Source organism: Biomphalaria glabrata, chromosome 13, assembly GCF_947242115.1.
Source record: "Biomphalaria glabrata chromosome 13, xgBioGlab47.1, whole genome shotgun sequence".
NCBI classification, from domain to species: domain Eukaryota; kingdom Metazoa; phylum Mollusca; class Gastropoda; family Planorbidae; genus Biomphalaria; species Biomphalaria glabrata.
Genome location: NC_074723.1, coordinates 17291699 through 17304450, shown reverse-complemented (window position 1 = coordinate 17304450; position 12752 = coordinate 17291699). Strand labels below are relative to the sequence as shown.

At 36.2% G+C, this 12752-nt stretch overlaps 1 protein-coding gene across 5 annotated transcripts in view; it reads right to left on the bottom strand.

Annotated features, from left to right (window-relative positions):
- Positions 1 to 1673: 1673 nt before the first annotated feature.
- Positions 1674 to 12752, bottom strand: part of LOC106077515 (uncharacterized) — a 105861-nt gene continuing 94782 nt past the window's right edge. For 4 of the 5 annotated variants that reach the window (XM_056008836.1, XM_056008834.1, XM_056008835.1 and 1 more), the window contains exon 5: positions 1674 to 4247. In XM_056008836.1, the coding sequence (XP_055864811.1) occupies positions 4097 to 4247 (151 nt within the window). In that variant the 3' untranslated portion in view covers positions 1674 to 4096. The remainder of the gene's footprint in view (positions 4248 to 12752) is intronic. The other variant, XM_056008833.1, reaches the window with a different exon arrangement.

The window sequence follows — 12752 nt, the reverse complement described above, 5'->3', positions numbered from 1 at the left end:
AAAATAAAGGCAAAAAAATGGCTTGAAAAAAAAAAGAACTTCATAGCCTTGTATAAATCCTAATATCATTATAATTCTTAACTCTGCAGGTTTTCAATTAGAAAGTTGGATAGCTCCATAAGTAATTAGAAGTTTTTTTTTTCAAACATTTCCCGGTGGCTCCCCCTTAAATGAATTTATTTTTTTCCGTGGCCACTTCAGTTACTAAGAAAGCCTAAAAACCCTGCGACACACTCAGTCATAGAACTGAAGACATTGTCAGCCAAACACATCTTACGTTTAAGGTCTACGTTCATCTGATGTGCATGCAGGGCCAGCCGTAACTAATTGGAGGCCCTTGGTGAAGTGATCTAATGAAATCAGCAAATAAAAAATGAACAGCGAAAAAAACTAAAATTATGTAGTCCTACAACAAAAGTGAGGAAAGTTTGGCTATTTCTTCTCTGAAAAAGGAAGTAATGAAATAATTATTGAATGTCTCATAAGAGGACCTGCCAATCAAATAGTAACCTATAGTATGCATATGTCTAAGTCTAGCCCTGGCACCTATGTGAGAAGTGAGGACTTTCACGAGTCTGCTACAGAAAAACAATGAACCAACAAATTATCATGAACTATGAACAATTTAGGAATTACGTGCGCTAATGGCTGATTTTACTATTTAGTGCTTATAGGCTTCAGCTTCCTAAATAATGAATGGATTTAAATATTTTTTTTTAACGTTAATTTTTTTTTTTGTTAATCCTTAAATTATGAATGTTTGGGTATAGAGTGTGCTGTTCGCCAATTCTCTCTCACCCTCTCCCACTTTGAAATGTATGTGGCAGATGATGTAAAGGTCATCTGTTTTTGTGTACCGATGTTAACGAGGACGTCACGTAGCCAGCACAAAGACCAACCGCCTTTATTTTCCACCCAACCAATGTCAGGTTTCCATCAGATTTGGTGGTCTCTTCACCAGGATATGAACCACAGTCCGTTGGTTCGGAAGTTAGGTACTGTACCACTCGGTCACCTTGCCCCCTCAGCAGGGTATAATTATTGGGAAAAATAGCTCACAACTAAATGGGCATACTATATACTCTTTCAAACTTTCAAACTGAATTCTGTTACAAATTGTGCATTTTACAACAGGCTATAAGGACTGGAAGAGGATAAGTCAGAACTAAATGGACATACTATATTTATACTCTGAAAAAAATAAAAAAAACAAAGGTAAGTTAGAAATTGAGTCTGTTGTCTCCCCTGGATCATTCTAAAGTTGTATTAGCGACTTTTAATGTCGACAATTACTCATCTGACTGCTAGTCATTTCCTGGAAGGGTTGTTTACTTACGTAACACTGGGGAACTGAGCCGTCATGACTGCATCCATTTTGCCTTGACCGGTGCCCCCCTCCACCCCATCCCACTGATGGCCCGATGCTTGGACAATCGAAGGACTAACAAAAGAGGGGCTTTTGATCTCCTAGATCAGCAGTGGAGGCACGTTCACTGTGAGTGGTTTGTTGGGATATTGGACTGGCCAAGGGTCACTCTGATGGCTGTTTGATGGAGATTAAACTTGGTGTTTATGGAAAGAGACCTTTTTATTAAGGTGTTAAGTTGGAATTGATATTCAACACTCACCAAACAGCCAGAAGGTTAATAAAAGGGTCAACATACAGTTAATTGTGGGTTTTTTATTTTCAATCATATCTTAGTACTTGGGTAATAGTTTCATGAATAACATTGTCTTTATATTAAGTTTGTTTCTAAATTGTTATTCTCACCCATGCTATGCTCTCTTGAGCTACACAGCTTTCTGTTGGCGTTGCTCCTGAACCTTAAGGGTAGGACGTAGGATGTAATCATCTTCTTTTTTGAAGTAACGTCTGTATCATATAAGATAAGTTAAGATAAGGGTAACATAACCCGAGGCTGTAATTAAACTTTGGATACATCATATTAAAAACACGTCTAAAACAAAAACACTATATAAGCCAATTTATAAAAATTACATCAAATTTTTAATTCAAAGTTAACTATATACTAGATACCCCCTCCCCTCCCCCCAATACAACATAGCAACATAATAGCAATAGCTGATGTGTAACGCGGAGACATTTTTTAAAATATCATAGCTGTTAATTTATTTAGATTCTTTTTAGAAGACAAAGTAGATAAGTCGTTAATTATACATTTTCTTTGTTTGAGAATCATTTTTTTGAAAGTGTTACATAAAGTTCTTAAGGTCATAAAACATTAATTCATTTAAATCAGTAACATACTGAATTGAAAAGAAATGTTCAGCATTATGTAAAGAAAACAAAAACAATAGAAGATTATGACAATTATGATTAAGTAAGTATTCTTTAATAGTTTTCCCTACTATGTCGCAGACAAGGAATGAACATAAGAGAGAGAGAGAGAAACATAGAGGAAACATTAATATTAAGTATTAATATTTAATTATATTAGAAATTTTAAAAAATTAACTGCGTATCTAATTGAGATTTAACGCTATGTAAAATTAAGTAATACAAATTGTATACATGTTATTGTAGTTTTTAAAAGTTGTAGAGCTAATGGATCCAACTTGTCCACTTCTAATGCCAAAAACAATCATAAGAAATCAGGTCTCACATCCTGGTTTGAATTCTTGATTTGGATCAAACTTTTTGACATCTACGAAACTAATGGACAATACTTCATATGATTTACATTGGTATAGAATGAATACATCAAGTTTTAAAAGATAGATTAGAACATCACTTGCAAGAACGTGGCATCAGTTCAACTCCATGTAGCTCTAGTAAAGTGACCCATGAAAAGATAGCCATTGGTCCGAATTGCATAACATGGTACCAATAAGAATGATTCTACACATTTTATTAGCAATACACTTGATGTTAATGTCATTGATCATTGAAGCTTTTTTACAAATTTGGTTTCCAAAGTTGAAGGAAATATATAAGCACGTTTAAGTATATTTAAATATTGTTCACAGATAAGAAACGAAACAAATAGACATTGAAGTTCAGAGCACGGCATGAGAGAGTTCTTTCCAGCATATGCTTTCTTCTGTATAGGAAAATATATGAACAAGATCCTTACTTTTTAAAACATTGTGACGCATCTTGTCAAAGTTCATATTTTACTTTCATTGATCGCAGGGATGTCTTTCAAAGCTGTGGTGTCTTCCCGAGGGATAATGTAATCCTATGTTGACGTCACTAGAAATATCTTCTCTAGCAATGATTATTACTTGACGATGATGTCTTCGCTAACAGTGATGTCTTTCTTAGCTATCATATCTTCCCTAAGGACTATATTTTCGCTAAGGACTATATCTTCGCTAAGGACTATATCTTCCCTAAGGACGATATCTTCGCTAAAAGTGATGTCTTACCTAGTCTTGTTGTCTTCCTTAGCAGTGATGTGAATGGAAGGTTTCTACCAAATATGATTATTACTTGGAGGAAAAGTGTTAAACAAAAGAATCATATCATTCGTTGCAGTGGTCTGTTGCATGGATCCTACTTGATGGGGGCAGATATTGATGGACAGATATGTTAACATTAGTCTTTCTATAATTAGATGTTTTGTCGCCTTCTTTGAAAGTCGTTTAGAAGTTAACGATTATGAAAGGGAAAATAAAAAAAAAATGAACGGAAATGGAAACAATTATAGTTATTTTTATACAACTTTTTGACTATTTCTCAAAAAAAAATCTTTGTACTTTCGTTATTTCAGTTTCAGTTTTATTTTTTCTTTTACATTTCCATTGTGTTATTTACGTTTTGAGTAGAATAAAAATACGTCTATTTATTTTTTAAAATTTTTGTTATTAATTTAGTTTTGAATTCATTCGTAAATTATTTAGTTTTGCTACCTGATTTTCTATTATCGTTTTTGGTCAAACATTTCTTTTCCTTTTCAATGAACAAAAACGTCACTAGCAGATATGAAAGCCAAACGACAAATTGTGTTCACGTCTCTTGTACTGGTGTCTCCATCTAAGGGAGATAAGAACGCCGAACTTGATTCACTAGAAACAGACATCCTCGAAATGTTGGTTTGTTTGCATCCTATCTCCGTCACTGACGATTACATTATCACACGATACAGTCTCGTGTTAGATCTCCATGGATTTGTTGCTGCTGTTGCGTCTGCTGCTGCTGACGACGCTTTGCTCGTTGATGCCGATGGTTAAGTGTCAGGAACGCGATGAAGACTGTCGTGACCCCAATTGAAACCTCAGTCGCCCTGTGGGTAAAAATAAATAAATGTTTTTTTTAATACTGTATGTATTTACTAAGTGAAACATATAAATCTGCATTTGAATCTCTATAAGGAAATATATAGAAAAATCAAATGGGTTAATTTTTACATCGCTAAAAGAATATTTCTTGTGAAAATCTACTCTATAAAATCTACTCTATAAAATCTACTCTATAAAATCTACTCTATAAAATCTACTCTATAAAATGTTAGACTTGATCATCATTAGTTCTCCCACTTGCCTAGGATGTTAAAGAACAAAAGATTAGCCTATTGTTACTTCAATTAAGCCTGGAACCGCTAAGCTCTTTTTTAAAGATCAAAATCGCAGCTGTTAAATGTACCAAAACTATTTTTATATGTCTAATGTCTAAAGTACAAAGATATAATTTCTTCCGCTTTAAAAACTTTTAAACACTTCTTTTGGTTCTTAACTTTCTTTTATTCCAATTTTTTAAAATTTCTACTAGATCTATATCTTCAATCTAATTCTCCTCTAGATGATTATATATATATATAAAACTAAATTAATTAATAACTATTAATTGATCAACTAATATTTTTTTTTAATGATTCATGTAGTGTAGTAGAATAGGGACGTGGGAGAATAACCATATACAAAAAATAAAAAGGGAAATAGCTCCATATTTAAAGCCGCATCTCTTAATAAGTAGCATTTATTACTCATATTTGATACGAAACAGATAAATAGCATTTATTCCCCGTATTCGAAACCAAACAAAATAATTAATTATCAATAATTTATCAACTAATTTATTAATTATTTTTTTATCAATCCTGAATATCTTCAGATACAATAAATTATGTAAAGTTTCAACTTGATCCACGAATTAGAGGAAGAATTAACGTGCTCCAAACCTATATCAGACAGACAGACAGACAGAGTGAGTAGATAAAAGCTATGTAAAAATTGGGTCCCTGTTGCAACCCAAATAGGTAAACAAATTAGACAACCCATTTTTGTTCATATCGCATATTATTAGAGTTTTATTCTTCTTGAGAGGTCACGAGCCCAAATAGAGCTATATGCTTTGTACTATTGACTAGAACAATAAAGGTAGGAACTCCCTAGCATTGCATACTTTACACATAGCCAAGGGACGTAAGGACTTTTCGTTTTCTGTTATTCTGACGACAGAAGAGGAATAAAAAAGAATCCATTTGGCTGGGAGACAATAAAGAGATAAATTGAGAGAAATCCATTAACAATTTGATAGAAAGAGAATGAATGGATGTGATGAAGTTCTAAAAAAAAAAAAGAAAGATGGGCTGCTGAAAAAGATACAATTGAATTAGGTGCACCGCATTCCTCACTCACGACATGCCAGACAACATAATCACACTACAAAAAGAGTTTGATTTGCCACTGGGAATAGTTGGACATAGTTGGATACAAAATGGCTACAGTGGCGTGCTTTTCGTATTTTTTAGAGGCCTCCCGAAAAGGGATTAGCCACTATTAGTTTTGCGTGGTCTGTCTGCCCGCCCGTCCCGTTTAGATCTTAACAAAAAAAAAGGGGGAAAATATTTCAAGTCCGATATCATATTTTAGATTTTTCAAAGTTCTGGTGCAACGGCTACTTTTTCTTTTCTGAAAACAAAAAAACACTTTTATTTGTATAATTAATTAAGCAAGAATTTAATGTTACTCTTTAAATTAACAATTTTTACAACTATTCACTATTTATAGTAACAAAGAAAAGGTTTAGATTTAGGGCTGATTTTTCGAGCAGAGTGATACCACGATAATCTCCTCAATGGACCTCATTCACCAATCGTAAACAAACAACATTTAGCCACGTGGTTCTCTATCTCGTCTATACAAATTACGTAATACACACAGGCTGTCACGTGACAGTTTTTTTTTTCCATTGTTTTTATCAATATTATCACGTGGCTAAATGTTGTATGTTTACGATTGGTGAATGAGGTCCATTAGTTTGTGCTGATGTTCTGACACAATTTGTTTCATTGTCTGCGACCCAATTTAAAGTGCCAGACTTAACGCCGAAGTGAGCTTGACCCAATCAGTCTGGTATTTGTTTTGTATATGAAAGACTTTCTTAAAGCATAAGATAAGTCGACAATTAGAGAAATGGGGCAGAAGCAGAAAAAAAAAAGTCTATAGGACAGATGACGTAAAAGTCGTCTGTTTCTAATCTGATGCTTATGGCTAATTAGGGTGTCATTTGGCCAGCACAACGACCAAACGCCTTTACTTTCCCCAAATAATGTTAGGTATCTAGTAGAGCTGGGTGGGCACAGAGGCCCCTTAAAGATCCCAGAACTAAAAATCCTAGTTTTCACCAGGATTCGTACCCAAGACCCTCTGGTTGGGAAGCCAAGTACTTTGCCACCCAGCTTCCACACCTCTGATTTTAGGAATGGTAAGGGGTCAATTCACTACCTCTCCTACATAGAAATCACATAGTAGATGAATAATTTAACTTCCTGTATTATCTATCATTTTTTGAAGTAACGTCTGCATTATATAAGACAAGATAAGAATGTCTCATTCGAGGCCCTGCCAATCGAATAGTAAATAATGGTTATTTCTTGACATCTCTTATATCCTGAGCCTAAAGTGGTTATTTCTTGACATCTCTAATATCCTGAGCCTAAAGTGGTTATATCTTGACATCTCTAATATCCTGAGCCTAAAGTGGTTATTTCTTGACATCTCTAATATCCTGAGCCTAAAGAGGTTATTTCTTGACATCTCTAATATCCTGAGCCTAAAGTGGTTATATCTTGACATCTCTAATATCCTGAGCCTAAAGTGGTTATTTCTTGACATCTCTAATATCCTGAGCCTAAAGAGGTTATTTCTTGACATCTCTAATATCCTGAGCCTAAAGTGGTTATTTCTTGACATCTCTAATACCCTGAGCCTTTTCTGAATCTCTACATGTATACAACAGAGAGCTAAGGACAAAGCTAGAAGGCGCAATACTTGAAATAGTGAGATAGTTGGTGCCACCTCAAAGCTGGTTCCATATAGTAGAGACCCTATTTTGATATTAAGAGTGGAATTCATAACTCATGGTTTCTAAAAGTGAACGCTTTTAACCTTGAGCTAACCAGCGAGACTTAGGATCAGTTAGTAAGGACAGTCAGTAGATTGTAGTCATTGAATGTAGTCACTATATAGTTATTATAAAGCAATTGAGATTTGTACCAGTTAACAAGTTATTACTATATCTCTATAAAGGATTATTACAGATAATTCTAGAATTTGATAGCATATTCCCTATGTGGTGTTCATATTGTATGTATTAAACGTATTATTTGTGTCTGCTATATCGAGAGTTATTTACTAATTTATGAGAGAGAGAGAGAGAGAGAGAGAGAGAGAGAGAGAGAGAGGTATGAACGTAAAATAATGCATCCTGATTATGCCTACATTACAATATGAACCCGATGTCAGCCACGACCATCCAAAATAACGTGGTGACAATAGTTAACAGTCTTGTCTGTGGCATTTTACGTCTCGAGAGACGATCTTTTCCCTTTGCAACTTCTTGTGTGACTAAAGAGGCCAATCCTTGATACATTGCTGCGATCGCAGGTTGGGCATATATAATCACCAGGCGCCGTTGCATTTTCACCCTTCTTTCTGTTTCTGTTGTGTATGACATCTGCAATCTGTGACCCTTTCTTTATGCTCTCTCTCCATGTGGATCTGTCCAGTGCCACCTCTTCCCAGTTGCCAGTGTCGATTTTGAAGAGCTTCATGTCGCGTTTGCATACATCCGCATAACGTAAAAGTGGGCGACCAGCGGCTCTCCTGCCTTCTATTAGATCGCCATAAAGGATGTCCTGTGGAAGTCGACCTACTGGCATTCTACGAACGTGGCCAAGCCAGCCAAGGCGTCTGCTGCTGATAACAGAGCGGATGTCCTGGCATCCTGCTCTATGTAGCACTTCCTCATTGGTTATCTTATCTTGCCACCTTATTTTAAAGATCCGCCTTAGGCATCGGAGGTGGAAGACATTCAGCTTTTTTTCCTGCCATGAGTAGGTTGACCATGTTTCACTTCCGTACAGCAAGGTGCTCAACACACAGGTCCGGTAGACTAGGGCTTTAGTACTGCTAGTCAGCAATATGTTGTCCCAGACTCTTTTCTGCAACCGTGACATGGTGGCCATTGCTTTGGCTATCCTGTTGTTTATGTCTTTATTCAGTAGAGTGTTGTTGGATATGATGGAGCCAAGGTAACAAAAGTGATCAACAATTTCTAGTGGTTGGCCATTAATGCTTACTTGAGGTGCAGTGTTTGTGTTTTGGACAAGTATCTTAGTCTTGCTTTGACTGATGTTTAAGCCGAACTTCTGGCAAGCAGCAGATAGTTTGTCAACCATGGACTGTAGCTGAATATCAGAATCAGCCACAATAGTTAACAGTAATGCTTTACCATATACTTCAATTAAGATCGAACTAAAATAAAAAAAAAAAAGATATATTCATGATTCTCGTTTAAAAGTCGCGTGTTGACTATGCTGACGTTGACTATACTGGCGTCTTCCCATGCTCTGCAATCATCGGGTCAGCGAGCATCAAGCACGAGGAAGGGAGAGTAATCCCCCCCCCCTTTAACACGCACACAAACTCATACTGACCCCCAGCACACACATGTTTGGAAATAAATGAATTAGGTGATAAATAGCTGTAACCACTTGGGACTCAACGAGATAGATAGATATTGACAGCATGGAGCTAGCTTGGAAAGCCGGGGTGGGTGGGTGGGTGGGTGGGTGGTAGGGTCACTGAGACAGGCCATTCAGAGAGAGGACAAGAAAATGACCAGCGGATAGTTTGAAAGGCAGAGACGTTCAGTTGATTTCAAACTGTCAAGAGAGACCGCCAGGGCAGTGAGTCGACGACCCTCGTGAAAATGGAGCGAGTATAGGAAATGTAAATTGATGGAGACGCAGGAAACAAAAATGAAACAGAAACTTTTGTTTGTTAAATTTTGACGTTTTGAAATGATATTTCTTGTTGAAAACAGTTTCTCGGTGGAGTTGAAGATCTAAATGAAAGCTTGATGGATGGCGCGAACTATTTTACAGCAGGAATTAATTTCTAGTGTCAACGAGAGAAAGACATTCACATTTCAAGGGATGTAATTCCATTCTCTGATCTTTCTCACGCACATCGCTACACAATCAGTAGCGGGACTTGTTTGAGTGGTCAAACCTTTAACTACTCTCTCTCTCTCTCTTTATCTATATTTCTCCTCTGTTTCTCTATCTCTGTATCTATTGTTCCCCTTATCTCTCTCTCTCTCCCTTTGTTTGTATGTGCCTTTATCTCTTTTCTACAGATCGATACCTACTTTCTCTCTCTCTCTCTCTCTCTCTGTGTATCTACCTCTCTTTCCTCATTCTAGCTCCTAGTGTCTCCCGAGTTCTACAGAGGAATCACTAGGAAGGCCAGAAAACAAGCAATTTGTCGGAGCCATCAATCTCTTAACAGATAAATGGTTCAAAGTGAATCGAGTTATTAGGTGGAGAACAAAGTCTGAAACTGATCAGTGGAGCCAATTCTCCGAATCGATCAGGCGAGAGGATACATTGCGTTGTCTCACTTTCAAGTTCCTGAACACCGAAGCAACATTATCTGGCTTTTCTAGCACTATGTTGTAATAACTAAAACTATCTAGCTTTTCTAGCACTATGTTGTAATAACAAAAACTATCTGGCTTTTCTAGCACTATGTTGTATTATCTAAAACTATCTGGCAGTATCTGGTAAAAACTGAAATACTATCTTACTACGTCAAAGGACATTTTCATTGTTTAGTTGATATCAGGAGTCTGCTATGTGTTCATATTTTGAATGTAAGAGCCTGTTTATATTCAAAGGACATTTTTAGCACTAAAATACAGTAAGAGAGAGAGAGAGAGAGAGAGTAATTTGTAGCAGTATCGGGCTATATAAACGAACGTATGAAGTATAAGAATGAGAAGTGGAAGATTGTTAAGAAATTTCAAAAATATTCCATAAGTAGTGCCCAACAAGAACACACAAACTTTAATGCTTTTGAAAATACAAAGCTTATTACTACTTCCTTATTTCCTTATTTTCCCCTCATGTTGACTCAGCTTATTAAGGATCGTTTAGAACTTCATTCAATATTTGTTTCAGAATGCCCCCCCACCACTTTCTCTTTTATTTCTTCTATTTATTTTGAGTTTTATGTTCGTCATCAAGTTTTTTTTTTCTTAATCTTAAAACAAAGTGTTGTTGATAGACTTGGAGTTAATAAAAAAAATATGATGCAAGTGTCCACAGATTTCTAAATAAAAAATGGCGTGTTTTTGTGCGCGTTGTTGCAGTGATATCCCCAGCAAATGACAGGCAACCTCTAAATCCATGCTAGATATCATTTCATTGCGATGACATCAGCAAGCCGATTTCTTTGCGTCTAGATCCGGGATCGGCAACCTGCGGCTCGCGAGCCACATGCGGCTCTTTGGATGTGAAGCTGCGGCTCTTTAGTTCCATACGCACATATTATTTATTTTATCGAAATTGTTTTTAGAAGAGTTCTGAATCGTTTAACGAGGATTAGGCGCCGATTCTATCCCTAAGCCTCTTAACCCCTACCCCCATTACACCCGTCGTCATTGTCGTCAATCCGTCGGAAACTCTCTAATAACGCCAACGTCGGGTGTTTCTATGTAGGCTTTCATTCGCTTTCGACGCAAGACAAATTGGCGTCTTCACCACGCGCTTTGGCTGTGACGCATAGTTTGTTGTTAAAGCAAATGAGTAAGAAGCGATTGATCTTCTCAAAGTTAGAAGCAATCTACAAGTAATGCTAATCTGGCAAGCTATGCGGTACCAGTAGAAATTGCACAAAAAGGCAAACCATTTTCAGATGATGAATATGCCAAAGACTGCTTCCTACTTGAATCTGAAGAACTGTTTCGTGATTTCAAAAAGAAACCAGAAATCTTGAAAGAAAATCTACAATCCACAAGCCGCTAAAACAGTACAAGATAGAATAGCCAACATGTCTTCAAATCTAACATAATTGCAGGTGGAAGATATTGAACTTTCTTCTGCCGTATCACTTGCTATAGATGAGAGTCTTGAGACATGAAAAACACGCTCAAGTTGACCTTTTTGTCAGGTATATGTCTTCCCAAGGTCCAAAAGAAGACCTTCTAGGATTGCTACTGCTCTCGTAAAAAATTAGAGGGGAAGATACAGCGAATACCATGCAAAAATACCTTGAAGACAATAAGATCGAGTTAAATAAAATCGTTTCAATAGCAACTGATGGAGCCAGAAGTCTGACAGGGAAAACTACAGGAGCATCAACGATTCTTTGGAGCCAAATAAACCACCAAATTCTTATATTTCACTGTATAATAGATCAAGAAGCGCTTTGTGCCCAAACATTTATGGCTGAAATAGTTGAAGTCATACATTTGATAATCATGATTGTTAACATCACTTATCAAAAGCACTCTAAGATCGTCAGTTTAAAGAATTCTTAAACGAAATGGAGACTCAGTATTCCGAACTCCTTCTGCCCTATAAAGTGCGATGGCTTTCCAAAGAGTGAAACGTTTTGATTTGTGCTGGAATGAAATAAATACATTCCTACATTGGAAAAGGCATTAATCACCCTGAATTAGAGAACGACAAATGGTTGCAAAAATTTAACTTTATGGTGGAAATAAAAGCGAAATGAAATGAGCTGAATCTAAAACTGTAAGGAAAGGAAAACTCATCCTATGTTTTGGTAGTAGAATTTGTTTGTTTAGTAGAAAAATTAATTATTTTTGCAGAAGATATTCAGAGCGGTAAGTTACTTCATTTTCAATGTTTAAGACAGTATCACGATAAAATCAGTGAAACTTTCGACATAAATTACTTCAGCACAGTTATAACAAAAAATCAAAAATGAATTTCTTGACAGATTTGAGCAGTTCAAGCCAACAAAACCATTCTAGCATTTATATCTACTTGGAATTGATACTGGATCTCTAGACATGCAATTGATCGATTTAAAAAGTAAAGCATTGTGTGATGGAAAAATTATAGAGTTAAAAATCAAGTTGGAAGAGTTGAAGGCCCCAGAAATGTACGTACCGCAACAAAAGTGACAACTTTAAAAGAAATGCCTCAAGATGAGGCACTTATGTTCGACGCATGGAATAATCTTCCATATTGCTACAGTTAGGTGAAAAAGTTGGCATTTGGAAGGCTGACTATTGTCGGATCGGCATATTCGTGTGAGAAAGAGTTCTTTTGCATGAATATAATTAAAAGTAAAGTAATAGCCAACTAACAAATGAAAATGTACAGTCGTGTTTGGAACTAAACACAAGTTATGAGTTCGATGTAATCCAATCTTACTAAAAACCAAAGTCATCGCTCCCACTGAATTAGTCTGTTCGATTGTTTGTTATTGAAGTACAAGTTAGTATTGTAAATAAATGTTTAATTGCTTTA